This window comes from Nerophis ophidion, linkage group LG09 (assembly GCF_033978795.1).
Source record: "Nerophis ophidion isolate RoL-2023_Sa linkage group LG09, RoL_Noph_v1.0, whole genome shotgun sequence".
NCBI lineage: Eukaryota > Metazoa > Chordata > Actinopteri > Syngnathiformes > Syngnathidae > Nerophis > Nerophis ophidion.
The window spans coordinates 62,990,573-63,007,241 of NC_084619.1; the positions used below are offsets into that span (position 1 = coordinate 62,990,573).

At 41.3% G+C, this 16,669-nt stretch overlaps 1 protein-coding gene across 2 annotated transcripts in view; it reads right to left on the minus strand.

Annotated features, from left to right (window-relative positions):
• Window positions 1-16,669, minus strand: part of LOC133559625 (pro-neuregulin-3, membrane-bound isoform) — a 254,765-nt gene that overhangs the window by 11,144 nt on the left and 226,952 nt on the right. For both annotated transcript variants that reach the window (XM_061911561.1, XM_061911559.1), the window contains exon 3: window positions 12,236-12,309. In XM_061911561.1, the coding sequence (XP_061767545.1) occupies window positions 12,236-12,309 (74 nt within the window). The remainder of the gene's footprint in view (window positions 1-12,235; window positions 12,310-16,669) is intronic.

The following is a 16,669-nucleotide window of genomic DNA, read 5'->3' on the forward strand; positions in this document are numbered from 1 at the left end:
GCGTTGACCCCCCACCCCCTCGCCCGCATGACGGACTGGGACAACGGGAGCGTTCCATCTCGCCGCCGACATTTTCATTTGGTCGGCACGACCTCGGCCACCCGGGAGGGGGCGGAGCCAAGGAGCAGGAAGACGTGCAACTCGTTAGGTGACCAACTCACGTTTGTGGCCGGAGGGGGCGGAGCATCCATCAGGACGCGAGCCGCAGTCCAGACGGACCTAAGATGGATGGCGTGAGTGTGCTGGAAAACTTAAAGGGACGATCCCGCTGGGCGTCGCTCCTTCGCCGCCGCCAAATAATCCATTTTACTGACGCCGCCACCCGCCTTTTTTCATGTGCTGACATCAGCATTCTACAGCCAACACACTGTTCATATACATATACACCTATATATACACACACACACACATATACATATATATATATATATATATATATACACACACATATACATATATACATATACATACATACATGTACATATATACATATATATGTACATATACATAAATATATGTGTATACTGTACATATGTATACACAAAAATGTGTGTATATATATATATACAAAATATTTGCATATATATGTATAAATATACATACTGTATGTATATATATACATATACACACACGCACACACACACACACACATATATATATATATATATATATATATATATATATATATATAGGTATATAGTGTTAAAGATTGTTTATTTGAAGAAGTGTTATAAATTGTTTATTAAAATACGTTAAAAATTGTTTATTTGAAGGAGTGTTAAAGATTGTTTATGTGAAGAACAAATATTAAAACATTTTTTATTTGAAGAAGCGTTAAAGATTGTTTATTTAAAGAAGAGTTAAAGATTGTTTACTTGAAGAAGAAGTGTTAGAGATTGTTTATTCGAAGAACTTTTAAAGATTGTCTTTTTGAAGAAGTGTTAAAGATTGTTTATTTAAAGAAGTGTTAAAGATTGTTTATTTAAAGAAGAAGTGTCAGAGATTGTTTTTTCAAAGTGTTAAAATTGTCTTTTTGAAGAAAAAGTGTTAAAGATTGTTTATTTAAAGAAGTGTTGAAAATAGTTTATTTAAATAAGTGTTAAAGATTGTCTATTTGAAGAAGAAGTGTTGAGATTGTTTATTAAAAGAAGTGTTAGAGATTGTTTATTCTTAGAAGTTTTAAAGATTGTCTATTTGAAGAAAAAGTGTTAGAGATTGTTTATTCAAAGAAGTGTTAAAGATTGTCTATTTGAAGAAGAAGTGTTGAGATTTTTTATTTAAAGAAGTGTCAGAGATTGTTTATTTAAAAAACAAACATTGAAGAATTTTTTCATTTAAAGAAGCGTTAAAGATTGTTTATTTAAAGAAGTGGTAAAGATTGTTTATTTAAAGAAGTGTTAAAGATTGTATATTTGAAGAAGTGTTAGAGATTGTTTATTCAAAGAAGTCTTAAAGATTGTCTATTTAAAGAATGAACATTAAATATTTGTATTTCATATAAACAAGTGTTAAAGATGTTTATTTAAAGAAATATTTAAAGATTGTTTACTTGAATGAGCGTTAAAAATTGTTTATTTAAAGAAGTGTTAAATATTGTTTATTTGAAGAAGAAGCATGAAATATTGTTTATTTAAAGAATAAGCGTTAAATATTGATTATTCAAAGAATAAGCAATATAGGTTGTTTGTTTGAATAAGAAATGTTAAAGATTGTGTTTTTTGGAAGACACATTGTTAAAGATTGTTTATTTAAATAAGGGTTAAAGATTGTTTATTTGAAGAAGAAGCAATAAAGATTGTTTGTTTTAAAGAAGCGTTAAAAATTGTTTATTCAAAAAAATTGTTAAAGATTGTTTATTTAAAGAAGTGTTAAATATTGTTTAAATTGAAGAAGTGTAAAAGACTGTTTATTTAAAGACGTGCAAAATATTGTTTATTTGAAGAAGAAGCATTAGAGATTGTTTATTTGAAGAAGTGTAGAAGATTGTTTACTTGAAGAAGAAGTGTAAAATATTGTTTATTTAAAGAAGAAGCATTAAAGATTTTTTATTTAAAGAAGCGTTAAAGATTGTTTATTTAAAGAAGTGTGAAAGGATGTTTATTTGAAGAAGCATTAAAGATTGTTTATTATGAAGAGGAAGGAGCGCTGAGATGGTTTATGAGGCATGAAAAGAAGATGCAAATGAGAGATGCAGATAACAAGCCGAGTCTCATGAGAAGAAAAGTTTTGTCTCGCTCGTCTTGCTGCAAAACTGAGACTTGATTGTTGAAGAAGACCTTGGACCATTACCTCCATTTTACCTGCACCTCCCCCGCATCACTTCCTGCTCTTTACACAACCACAACTACATCAATGTCTTCTACACAACCACAACTACATCAATGTCTTCTACACAACCACAACTACATCAATGTCTTCTACACAACCACAACTACATCCTAGTCCGCATCCTAGTCCGCGTCCTCCTCCGCATCCTAGTGTGCATCCTAGTCCGCAACCTAGTTGGCCTCGTAGTCTGCATCCTAGTCTGCATCCTAGTCCGTTTACTAGGCTACATCCTAGTCCATGTCATAGGTCGCGTCCTATTCCATGTCCTAGTCTGGATCCTAGTTCGCGTCCTGGTCTGCATCCTAGTCCACGTCCTAGTGTGCGTCCTAGTCTGCATCCTAATGTGCATCCTCATCTGCATCCTAGTCCGCATCCTATCCGTTTCCTAGTCTACATCCTAGTTCGAGTCCTAGTCCGTGTCCTATCCGTTTCCTAGTCTACATCCTAGTTCGAGTCCTAGTCCGTGTCCTAATCTGCGTCCTAGTTGGCGTCCTAATCCGCATCCTAGTCCACGTCCAAGTGTGTGTGTCCTAGTCCGCGTCCACATCCCAGCCTGCATCCTAGTGTCTGTCCTAGTCTGCGTCCTAGTCTACGTCCTACTCCGCATCCCAGTCTGCATCCCATTCCGCATCCTAGTCGCAATCCTAGTTTGCATCCAAGACTACATCCTTGTTGGCATCCTAGTCTGCGTCCTAGTCCGCATCCTAGTCTGCATCCTCGTCCGTGTCTTACTGTGCGTCCTAGTCCGCATCCTAGACTGCATCCTAGTCTGTATCCTAGTCTGCGTTCGGATCTGCATCCGAGTACGTACCCTAGTCTAGAATCTAGTCTGCATCTTAGTCTGCATTATAGTCCGCATAAAGGTCCGCATCCTAGTCTGCATCCTAGTCTGCATTGTAGTCCGCCTCCTAGTCTGCGTCCTAGTCCACATCCTAGTCTGCATCCTAGTTTGCGTCCTGGTCTGCATCCTAGTTTGCGGCCTGGTCTGCATCCTAGTGTGCATCCTAGTGTGCGTCCCTAGTCCGTTTCCTAGTGAAGTGAATTGTGAATTATATTTATATAGCGCTTTTCTCTAGTGACTCAAAGCGCTTTACATAGTGAAACCCAATATCTAAGTTACATTTAAAGCAGTGTGGGTGGCACTGGGAGCAGGTGGGTAAAGTGTTTTGCCCAAGGACACAACGGCAGTGACTAGGATGGCGGAAGCGGGAATCTCTACCAACCGAGCTACACATGGACTACATCCTAGTCCATGTCCTAGTTCCCGTCCTAGTCTGTGTCCTAGTCCGCATCCTAGTCCGTTTTCTAGTTTATATCCTAGTCCATGTCCTAATCGCGTCCTAGTCCATGTCCTAGTCTGTGTCCTGGTTGGCGTCCTAATCCGCATCCTAGTGTGCATCCTATTCCGCATCGTAGTCCGCAACCTAGTTGGCATCGTGGTCTGCATCCTAGTCCGCATCCTAGTCCGTTTCCTAGTCTACATCCTAGTCCATGTCTTAGTTTGCGTCTTAGTCCATGTCCTAGTCTGTGTTCTAGTTGGCGTCCTAATCCGCATCCTAGTCTGCGTCCTAGTCCGCGTCCGTGTCTTACTCAGCGTCTTAATCCGCATCCTAGTCTGCATCCTAGTCTGTATCCTAGTATGTATTCTAGTCTAGATCCTAGTCTGCATCCTAGTCTGCATTCTAGTCTGCATAAAGGTCCGCATCCTAGTCTGCGTCCTAGTCTGCATCCTAGTCCGCCTCCTAGTCTGCGTCCTAGTCCACGTCCTCGTCCGTGTCCTACTCCGTGTCCTAGTCCGTATCCTAGTCTGCAGCGTAGTCCGCATCCTAGTCTGTTTCCTAGTCTGCGTTCAAATCTGTATCCGAGTCTGCATCTTAGTCTGGATTCTAGCCTGCACCCTAGTCTGCAATCTAGTCCGCATCCTAGTCTGCGTCCTAGTCTGCATCCTATTCTACATTCTAGTCCGCATCAAGGTCCGCATTCTAGTTTGCGTCCTAGTCTGCATTTTAGTCCGCATCAAGGTCCGCATCCTAGTCTGCGTCCTAGTCTGCATCCTAGTCTGTATTCTAATCCGCATCCTAGTCTGCGTGCGAGTCTGTATCCTATTCTGCATTGTAGTCCGCATCAAGGTCCGCATTCTAGTTTGCGTCCTAGTCTGCATTCTAGTCCGCATCAAGGTCCGCATCCTAGTCTGCGTCCTAGTCTGCATCCTAGTCTGTATTCTAATCCGCATCCTAGTCTGCGTGCGAGCCTGCATCCTATTCTGCATTCTAGTCCACATCAAGGTCCACATCCTAGTCTGCGTCCTAGTCTGCATCATATTCTGCATTTTAGTCTGGATCAAGGTCCGCATCGTAGTCTGCGTCCTAGTCTGCATCCTGGTCTGCATTGTAGTCCGCATCAAGGTCCGCAACCTAGTCTGCGTCCTAGTCTGCATCCTAGTCTGCATTCTAATCGGCAGCCTAGTCTGCGTCCCAGTCTGCATTCTAGTCCGCATTCTAGTCTTCATCCTAGTCTGCATTTTAGTCCGCATCAAGGTCCGCATCCCAGTCTGCATTCTAGTCTGTATCCTAGTCTGCATTCTAGTCCGCATCAAGGTCCGCATCCTAGTCTGCGTCCTAGTCTGCATCCTAGTCTGCATTCTAGTCTGGATCAAGGTCCGCATTCTAGTCTGCATTCTAGTCCGCATCAAGGTCCGCATCTTAGTCTGCATCCTAGTCTGCATTCTGGTCAGCATCAAGATGCGCATCCTAGTCCGCATCAAGGTCCGCATCTTATTCTGCGTCGTAGTCTGCATCCTATTCTGCATTCTAGTCCGCATCAAGGTCCACATCCTAGTCTGCGTCCTAGTCTGCATCGTAGTCTGCATTCTAGTCCGCATCAAGGTCCGCATCCTAGTCTGCATCCTAGTTTGGATCCTAGTCTGCATTCTATTCCGCATCAAGGTCTGGATCAAGGTGCGCATCCTAGTCTGCGTCCTAGTCTGCATCCTAGTCTGCATTGTAGTCTGGACCAAGGTCCGCATCCTAGTCTGCATTCTAGTCCGCATCAAGGTCCGCATCTTAGTCTGCATCCTAGTCTGCATTCTAGTCAGCATCAAGATCCGCATCCTAGTCCGCATCAAGGTCCGCATCTTATTCTGTGTCCTAGTCTGCATCCTTTTCTGCATTCTAGTCCGCATCAAGGTCCACATCCTAGTCTGCGTCCTAGTCTGCATTGTAGTCTGCATTCTAGTCCGCATCAAGGTCCGCATCCTAGTCTGCATCCTAGTCTGGATCCTAGTCTGCATTCTATTCCGCATCAAGGTCTGGATCAAGGTGCGCATCCTAGTCTGCGTCCTAGTCTGCATCCTAGTCAGCATCCTAGTCTGCATCCTTGCCTGGATGCTATGGTCCTACTTTCATTGCGGTCAGTTTTCCATCTTGCATGACTTTGATGTGCGTTGCCATGGCGACAGTGTCATCACGAGTTACAAAGACATCAATGACAGCGTCCGTCAAAAAGTTGACATGTGACTCGCCGTCCTGATCCGGAACCTTTGGAGTGGGCGGCCAGCATTCCAGCTCACATGCACCTGGGACGTGGCCAGGTGAACAGGAAGTGATGTGTCACATGTTAGTTGGCCAGGTGAACAGGAAGTCACGTGTCACATGTTAGTTGGCCAGGTGGACAGGAAGTCACGTGTCACATGTTAGTTGGCCAGGTGGACAGGAAGTGATGTGTCACATGTTATTTGGCCAGGTGGACAGGAAGTGATGTGTCACATGTTAGCTGGCCAGGTGAACAGGAAGTGACGTGTCACATGTTAGTTGGCAAGGTGGACAGGAAGTGACGTGTCACATGTTATCTGGCCAGGTGGGCAGGAAGTGACGTGTCACATGTTAGTTGGCCAGGTGGACAGGAAGTGATGTGTCACATGTTAGTTGGCCAGGTGAACAGGAAGTCACGTGTCACATGTTAGTTGGCCAGGTGGACAGGAAGTGATGTGTCACATGTTATTTGGCCAGGTGGACAGGAAGTGATGTGTCACATGTTAGCTGGCCAGGTGAACAGGAAGTGACGTGTCACATGTTAGTTGGCAAGGTGGACAGGAAGTGACGTGTCACATGTTATCTGGCCAGGTGGGCAGGAAGTGACGTGTCACATGTTAGTTGGCCAGGTGGACAGGAAGTGATGTGTCACATGTTAGTTGGCCAGGTGAACAGGAAGTCACGTGTCACATGTTAGTTGGCCAGGTGGACAGGAAGTGATGTGTCACATGTTAGTTGGCCAGGTGAACAGGAAGTCACGTGTCACATGTTAGTTGGCCAGGTGGACAGGAAGTCACGTGTCACATGTTATTTGGCCAGGTGGACAGGAAGTGACGTGTCACATGTTAGCTGGCCAGGTGAACAGGAAGTGACGTGTCACATGTTAGTTGGCAAGGTGGACAGGAAGTGACGTGTCACATGTTATCTGGCCAGGTGGGCAGGAAGTGACGTGTCACATGTTAGTTGGCCGGGTGGACAGGAAGTGACGTGTGTCACATGTTATCTGGCCAGGTGGACAGGAAGTGACGTGTCACATTTTAGTTGGCCAGGTGGACAGGAAGTGAAGTGTGTCACATGTTATCTGGCCAGGTGTACAGGAAGTGAGATATCACATGTTAGTTGACCAGGTGAACAGGAAGTGACGTGTGTCACATGTTAGCTGGCCAGGTGAACAGGAAGTGACGTGTCACATGTTATCTGGCCAGGTGGACAGGAAGTGAGATATCACATGTTAGTTGGCCAGGTGGACAGGAAGTGACGTGTCACATGTGAGTTGGCCAGGTGAACAGGAAGTGACGTGTCACATGTTAGTTGGCCAGGTGGACAGGAAGTGACGTGTCACATGTTATCTGGCCAGGTGGACAGGAAGTGACGTGTCACATGTTAGTTGGCCGGGTGGACAGGAAGTGACGTGTGTCACATGTTATCTGGCCAGGTGGACAGGAAGTGATGTGTCACATGGTATCTGGCCAGGTGGACAGGAAATGACGTGTCACATGTTAGTTGGCCGGGTGGACAGGAAGTGACGTGTGTCACATGTTATCTGGCCAGGTGGACAGGAAGTGACGTGTCACATGTTAGTTGGCCAGGTGAACAGGAAGTGACGTGTGTCACATGTTAGCTGGCCAGGTGAACAGGAAGTGACGTGTCACATGTTAGTTGGCCAGGTGGACAGGAAGTAATGTGTCACATGTTATCTGGCCAGGTGGACAGGAAGTGACGTGTCACATGTTAGTTGGCCAGGTGGACAGGAAGTAACGTGTCACATGTTATCTGGCCAGGTGGACAGGAAGTGACGTGTCACATGTTAGTTGGCCGGGTGGACAGGAAGTGACGTGTCACATGTTAGTTGGCCAGGTGGACAGGAAGTAACGTGTCACATGTTATCTGGCCAGCTGGACAGGAAGTGACGTGTCACATGTTAGTTGGCCAGGTGGACAGGAAGTAACGTGTCACATGTTAGTTGGCCAGGTGAACAGGAAGTGACGTGTGTCACATGTTAGCTGGCCAGGTGAACAGGAAGTGACGTGTCACATGTTAGTTGGCCAGGTGGACAGGAAGTAATGTGTCACATGTTATCTGGCCAGGTGGACAGGAAGTGACGTGTCACATGTTAGTTGGCCAGGTGGACAGGAAGTAACGTGTCACATGTTATCTGGCCAGGTGGACAGGAAGTGACGTGTCACATGTTAGTTGGCCGGGTGGACAGGAAGTGACGTGTCACATGTTAGTTGGCCAGGTGGACAGGAAGTAACGTGTCACATGTTATCTGGCCAGCTGGACAGGAAGTGACGTGTCACATGTTAGTTGGCCAGGTGGACAGGAAGTAACGTGTCACATGTTATCTGGCCAGGTGGACAGGAAGTGACGTGTCACATGTTAGTTGGCCGGGTGGACAGGAAGTGACGTGTGTGACATGTTATCTGGCCAGGTGAACAGGAAGTGACGTGTCACATGTTATCTGGCCAGGTGAACAGGAAGTGACGTGTTACATGTTATCTGGCCAGGTGGACAGGAAGTGACGTGTCACATGTTATCTGGCCAGGTGGACAGGAAGTGACGTGTCACATGTTAGTTGGCCGGGTGGACAGGAAGTGACGTTTGTCACATGTTATCTGGCCAGGTGAACAGGAAGTGACGTGTCACGGGTTAGTTGGCCAGGTCAACAGGAAGTGACATGTCAGGTGCTGGTTGGCCAGGTGGACAGGAAGTGACGTGTCACGTGTTATTTGGCCAGGTAAACAGGAAGTGACGTGTCACGTGTTAGTTGGCCAGGTGGACAGGAAGTAACGTGTCACATGTTATCTGGCCAGGTGGACAGGAAGTGACGTGTCACATGTTAGTTGGCCAGGTGGACAGGAAGTAACGTGTCACATGTTATCTGGCCAGGTGGACAGGAAGTGACGTGTCACATGTTAGTTGGCCGGGTAGACAGGAAGTGACGTGTCACATGTTAGTTGGCCAGGTGGACAGGAAGTAACGTGTCACATGTTATCTGGCCAGCTGGACAGGAAGTGACGTGTCACATGTTAGTTGGCCAGGTGGACAGGAAGTAACGTGTCACATGTTATCTGGCCAGGTGGACAGGAAGTGACGTGTCACATGTTAGTTGGCCGGGTGGACAGGAAGTGACGTGTGTGACATGTTATCTGGCCAGGTGAACAGGAAGTGACGTGTCACATGTTATCTGGCCAGGTGAACAGGAAGTGACGTGTTACATGTTATCTGGCCAGGTGGACAGGAAGTGACGTGTCACATGTTATCTGGCCAGGTGGACAGGAAGTGACGTGTCACATGTTAGTTGGCCGGGTGGACAGGAAGTGACGTTTGTCACATGTTATCTGGCCAGGTGAACAGGAAGTGACGTGTCACGGGTTGGTTGGCCAGGTCAACAGGAAGTGACATGTCAGGTGTTAGTTGGCCAGGTGGACAGGAAGTGACGTGTCACGTGTTATTTGGCCAGGTAAACAGGAAGTGACGTGTCACCGTGTTAGTTGGCCAGGTGAACAGGAAGTACTGTGTCACATGTTATTTGGCCAGGTGAACAGGAAGTGACGTGTCACGGGTTAGTTGGCCAGGTCAACAGGAAGTGACGTGTCAGGTGTTAGTTGGCCAAGTGGACAGGAAGTGACGTGTCACGCGTTATTTGGCCAGGTGGACAGGAAGTGACGTGTCACATGTTAGTTGGCCAGGTAAACAGGAAGTGATGTGTCACGTGTTATTTGGCCAGGTAAACAGGAAGTGACATGTCAGGTGTTAGTTGGCCAGGTGGACAGGAAGTGACGTGTCACGTGTTATTTGGCCAGGTAAACAGGAAGTGACGTGTCACGTGTTAGTTGGCCAGGTGAACAGGAAGTGACGTGTCACATGTTATGTGGCCAGGTGGACAGGAAGTGCGGGGTGGGGTGGGGTCTTGGACAGGATGCACGTTATGACTTTGGTCACATGACACAAAAGTAACTGACCAATCAGGAAGAGACAAGCTGGGGGGGGGGGGGGATCACAGAGACTGGGACAGGAAGAAGGCAACCTGCTGCTCTTCTTCTTCTACAGTGAACTTACCCACTGGTCAGCAGGAAACACCGTGAGCAGACAAAGAAGAAGATATGGAAGAGAAGTATTAAAAAACAACTACTTCCTGCCAAAACAACAGCCACCCGGCGGACATTTATCCATGAAAACTAAAGAGGAGCTCCAAATGCTGTGTTTGACCTGTTTTCAGTTTGCTCTTTTCTGCTCAGTACCGACGGCACAATCGAGCATTGGCCTTGCTCAGCGGGTCTTAGGCAGACGCATAAGTCCGTTGCCGTGACCTCTCCAGTCCGTCGCTCTAAGACGTCCGTGTGCAACATGAACAACAACAACGGTTCCTGCGATTGTCACAATAAAACTACTGCACTATTATTTTCCATACTACTAATCAAATTGATCATTTTTTCTTTTAAAAGGCATGTGACGTATTAAAATTGTGTTTTTAAACACATTGATATTGTTTGAACTCCTTTCAATGTGATGTGATGTAACTAAAAAGAGTATGTGATGTAAATAAAGAATAGTATGTGATGTAACAAAAGAAGAGTATATGTGATGTAAATAAAGACGAGTATGTGATGTATATAAAGAAGAGTATGTGATGTAAATAAAGAAGAGTATGTGATGTATATAAAGAAGAGTATGTGATGTAAATAAAGAAGAGTATGTGATGTAAATAAAGAAAGGTATGTGATGTAACTAAAGAAGAGTATGTGATGTAAATAAAGAAGAGTATGTGATGTATATAAAGAAGAGTATGTGCTGTAAATAAAGAAGAGTATGTGATGTAAATAAACAAGAGTATGTGATGTAAAAAAAGAAGAGTATGTGATGTAAATAAGGAAGAGTGTGATGTAACTAAAGAAGAGTATGTGATAAAAATAAAGAAGAGTATGTGATGTAAATAAAAAAAGAGTATGTGATGTAAATAAAGAAGAGTATGTGATGTAAACAAAGAAGAGTATGTGATGTAACTAAAGAAGAGTATGTGATGTAAATAAAGAAGGGTATGTGATGTAAATAGAGAAGAGTATGTGGTGTAAATGAAGAAGAGTATGTGATGTCAATAAAGAAGAGTGTGAAGTAACTAAAGAAGAGTATGTGATGTAATTAAAGAAAAGAATGTGATGTAACTAAAAAAGGGTATTTGATGTAAATAAAGAAGAATATGTGATGAAAATAAAGAAGAGTATGTGATGTAACTAAAGAAGAGTATGTAATGTAAATAAAGAAGAGTATGTGATGTAAACAAAGAAGAGTATGTGATGTAAATAAAGAAGGGTATGTGATGTAAATAGAGAAGAGTATGTGGTGTAAATAAAGAAGAGTATGTGATGTAAATAAAGAAGGGTATGTGATGTAAATAGAGAAGAGTATGTGGTGTAAATAAAGAAGAGTATGTGATGTAAATAAAGAAGAGTATGTGATGTAAACAAAGAAGAGTATGTGATGTAAATAAAGAAGGGTATGTGATGTAAATAGAGAAGAGTATGTGGTGTAAATAAAGAAGAGTATGTGATGTAAATAAAGAAGGGTATGTGATGTAAATAGAGAAGAGTATGTGGTGTAAATAAAGAAGAGTATGTGATGTAAATGAAGAAGAGTATGTGATGTAAACAAAGAAGAGTATGTGATGTAACTAAAGAAGAGTATGTGATGCAAATAAAGAAGGGTATGTGATGTAAATAGAGAAGAGTATGTGGTGTAAATAAAGAAGAGTATGTGATGTAAATAAAGAAGAGTATGTGATGTAAATAAATAATAGTATATGATGTAAACAAAGAAGAGTTTGCGATGTAAACAAAGAAGAATATGTCATGTAAATAAAGAAGAGTATTTGATGTAAATAAAGAGTATGTGACGTACTGAACTGTGCAATCTACTAATACAGGAGTCAATCAATCAATCAATCAATCAATCAGAGTCGAGCTTTTGAGTAACGAGCAGTCGTAAAAGCAAATATTTGCAACAAGAGCATTAAAGAAATCCCTTGACGGTGCAGAGAAACAAAAGAGGATTAAAGTGAAAAAACAAAACATGAAACACAGACAACCTTATTTCCCTCATGATGTCTCTCAGCACGTAAAAAGAAAAGAAAGAAAAAATGAGGAAAAGTCTGGACTTTTCACCAGAATTTCCAAAGATGTTGTTGACTGCGATGTGTTCAATGTTTCACACTAAAGTCGGTATTTGTACGCATCACACCTGCCACTCAGGCCAGTTGCTGTGGAGCAGACCAAAGTGGACACCTGGCTACCAGCTAATGGAGACACCTCACTCCCCATTGGCTGTTTGGTCACCATGGCAACACCACTTAGTTAGTGGCGCTGCCTTCAGGGACTTACTTGGATCGGACAGGATGGAGTCGGTTTTGGGCAGGAACTGGTCGCAGCGGATGCCCTGGTAGCCTTCGCGACACCTAGTGGACAAGAAAGGAAGGGCGTCATTGGTTTTGAATGACAGGGATTCATGTGCGACCTTTGACCCTTTAGGAGCACGGCGTGTCGCCCCCTGCAGGAGGAAGTGTGACCAGGTCACATGACCAGCTCCTTGCTGGTCATGTGACCAGGTGGGACGCAACCAACGAGGAAAAACGTGGAGGCGTGCATGTCTCCCAGTTGGCAGCAGGCTCATTAATTCAAGCTGAACACGTGTGTGTGTGCGTGTGTGTGTGTGTGTGTGTGTGTGTGTGTGTGTGTGTGCGTGTGTGTCAAAGTACAAAGCAGAAGATAAATATAAACACGATATTTGCATGATGAATTCCTGCTGGTGTACAACATCACTTTAAAAGTTGTCTATGCAAGAAGACTATTGTTTTTGCAGCAGTTTGTGATAATAATCTTTCAATGGGATGCGATGTAATTAAAGAGGAGTATGTGATGTAAATAAAGAAGAGTATGTGATTTAAAAAAAGAACAAAATGTGATGTAAATGAAGAAGAATATTTGATGTAAATAAAGAAGAATATTTGATGTAAATAAGGAAGAGTATGTGATGTAAATAAAGAAAAGTATGTGATGTAAATGAAAAAGAGTGTGATGTAAATAAAGAAAAGTATGTGATGTAAATAAAGAGTATGTCATTTAAAAAAGAAAAGTTTTTGATGTATATAAAGAAGGGTATGTGATGTAAATAAAGAAGAGCATGTGATGTAAATAAAGAAGAATATGTGATGTAAATAAAGAAGAGTATGTGATGTAAATAAAGAAAAATATATGATGTAAATGAATAAGAGTATGTGATGTTAATGAAGAAGAAAATGTGATTTAAATAAAGAATATGTGATGTAAATAAAGAAGAGTTTGTGATGCAAACAAAGAAGAGTTTGTGATGTAAATAAGGAAGAGTATGTGATGTAAATAAAGAAGAGTATGTGATGTAACCAAATAAGAGTGTGTGATGTAAATAAAGAAGAGTATGTGATGTGAATAAAGAATAATATGTGATGTAAATAAGGAAGAGTATGTGATGTAAATAAAGAATAGTATGTGATGTAAATAAAAAATAGTGTGTCATGTAAATGAAGAAGACTGTGATGTAAATAAAGAAAAGTATGTGATGTAAATAAAGAGGAGTATGTCATTTAAAAAAACAAGAGTTTTTGATTTAAATAAAGAAGAGTATATGATGCAAATAAAGAAGAGTATGTCATTTAAAAAGAAGAGTTTTTGATGTAAATAAAGGAGAGTATGTGACGTAAATAAAGAAGAGTATGCAGTGTAAATAAAGAAGAGTATGTGATGTGAATAAAGAAGAATATGTGATGTAAATAAAGAAGAGTATGTGAAGTAAATAAAGAAGAGTATGTGTGGAAATAAAGAAGAGTATGTGATGTTAATGAAGAAGAAAATGTGATTTAAAGAAAGAATATGTGATGTAAATAAAGAATATGTGATGCAAATAAAGAAGAGTTTGTGATGTAAATAAAGAAGAGTATGTGATGTAAATGATCAACAGTGTGTGACGTAAATAAAGAATATGTGATGTAAATAAAGAAGAGTATGTGATGTAAATAAAGAAGAGTATGTGATGTTAATAAAGAAGAGTATGTGATGTAAATAAAGAAGAGTATGTGATTTAAATAAAGAATATGTGATGTAAATAAAGAAGGGTATGAGATGTAAATAAAGAAGAGTATGTGATGTTAATAAAGAAGAGTATGTGATGTAAATGAAGAAGAGTTTGTGATGTAAATAAAGAATATGTGATGTAAATAAAGAAGAGTATGTGATGTAAGTAAAGAAGAGAGAAATTATTTTTTCTTTACTTATTTCCGAATATTTTAGTGAAGTGAATTATATTTATATAGCGCTTTTTCTCTAGTGACTCAAAGCGCTTTACATAGTGAAACCCAATATCTATTTTTATTTTACATTTAAAGCAGTGTGGGTGGCACTGGGAGCAGGTGGGTAAAGTGTCTTGCCCAAGGTCACAACAGCAGTGATTAGGATGGCGGAAGCGGGGATCGAACCTGCAACCCTCAAGGCGCTGCCACGGCCGCTCTACCAACCGGCTATACCGCCCAATTTATTGTATTAATTTATTTTCTAATCTAGATGATTTCGGACGGATGAATAAACGTGTGCAACATCATCTCACTTGCTTGCCTCGCATGACCGGCGCAGTCAGCGAGCTCAGTTAGCTCGCATAGGTAGCTCGCAAAGTTAACTCGCTAAGTTAACTCGCTAAGTTAATTTGGTAAGTTAGCGAGCTACGTTAACTCGCTAAGTTAATTTGCTCAGTTAGCTTGCAAAGTTAACTCGCTAAGTTAATTTGCTCAGTTAGCTCGCAAAGTTAGCTCGCAAAGTTAACTCGCTAAGTTGATTTGCTAAGTTAACTCGCTAAGTTAATTTGCTAAGTTAATTTGCTAAGTTAATTTGCTAAGTTAGCGAGCTACGTTAACTCGCTAAGTTAATTTGCATAGTTAGCTCGCAAAGTTAACTCGCAAAGTTAACTCGCTAAGTTAACTCTATAAGTTAACTCGCAAAGTTAATTTGCTCAGTTAACTCGCTAAGTTAATTTGCTCAGTTAGCTCGCAAAGTTAGCTTGCAAAGTTAACTCGCTAAGTTAACTCGCTAAGTTAATTTGCTAAGTTAGCGAACTACGTTAACTCGCTAAGTTAATTTGCATAGTTAGCTCGCAAAGTTAACTCGCAAAGTTAACTCGCTAAGTTAACTCTATAAGTTAACTCGCAAAGTTAATTTGCTAAGTTATCTCGCTAAGTTAATTTGCTAAGTTAGCGAGCTACGTTAACTCGTTAAGTTAACTCGCTAAGTTAACTCGCTAAGTTAGCGAGCTACTTTAACTCGCTAAGTTAATTTGCTCAGTTAGCTCGCAAAGTTATATAAGTACAACCCATTTATCATTTATTTAAAGTTAACTCGCTAAATTCATTTGCTCAGTTAGCTCGCAAAGTTAGCTTGCAAATTTAACTCGATAAGTTAACTCGCTAAGTTAATTTGCTAAGTTAAGTCGCTAAGTTAATTTTCTAAGTTAGCGAGCTACGTCAACTCGCTAAGTTAACTCGCTAAGTTAATTTGCTAAGTTAGCGAGCTACTTTAACTCGCTAAGTTAATTTGTTCAGTTAGCTCGCAAAGTTAACTCGCTAAGTTAATTTGCTCAGTTAGCTCGCAAAGTTAGCTCGCAAAGTGAACTCGCTAAGTTAACTGGCTAAGTTAATTTGCTCAGTTAGCTCGCAAAGTTAGCTCTATAAGTTAACCCTCAAAGTTAATTTGCTAAGTTATCTCGCTAAGTTAATTTGCTAAGTTAGCGAGCTACGTTAACTCGTTAAGTTAACTCGCTAAGTTAACTCGCTAAGTTAACTCGCTAAGTTAGCGAGCTACTTTAATTCGCTAAGTTAATTTGCTCAGTTAGCTCGCAAAGTTATATATGTACAACCCATTTATCATTTATTTAAAGTTAACTCGCTAAATTCATTTGCTCAGTTAGCTCGCAAAGTCAGCTTGCAAATTTAACTCGATAAGTTAACTCGCTAAGTTAATTTGCTAAGTTAAGTCGCTAAGTTAATTTTCTAAGTTAGCTTGCAAAGTTAACTCGCTAAGTTAACTCGCTAAGTTAATTTGCTCAGTTAGCTCGCAAAGTTAGCTCGCAAAGTGAACTCGCTAAGTTAACTGGCTAAGTTAATTTGCTCAGTTAGCTCGCAAAATTAGCTCTATAAGTTAACCCTCAAAGTTAATTTGCTAAGTTATCTCGCTAAGTTAATTTGCTAAGTTAGCGAGCTACGTTAACTCGTTAAGTTAACTCGCTAAGTTAACTCGCTAAGTTAGCGAGCTACTTTAATTCGCTAAGTTAATTTGCTCAGTTAGCTCGCAAAGTTATATATGTACAACCCATTTGTCATTTATTTAAAGTTAACCCGCTAAATTCATTTGCTCAGTTAGCTCGCAAAGTTAGCTTGCAAATTTAACTCGATAAGTTAACTCGCTAAGTTAATTTGCTAAGTTAAGTCGCTAAGTTAATTTTCTAAGTTAGCTTGCAAAGTTAACTCGCTAAGTTAACTCGCTAAGTTAATTTGCATAGTTAGCTCGCAAAGTTAACTCGCAAAGTTAACTCGCTAAGTTAACTCTATAAGTTAACTCGCAAAGTTAATTTGCTAAGTTATCTCGCTAAGTTAATTTGCTAAGTTAGCGAGCTACGTTAACTCATTAAGTTAACTCGCTAAGTTAACTCGCTAAGTTAGCTAGCTACTTTAACTCGCTAAGTTAATTTGCTCAGTTAGCTCGCAAAGTTATATAAGTACAACACATTTATCATTTATT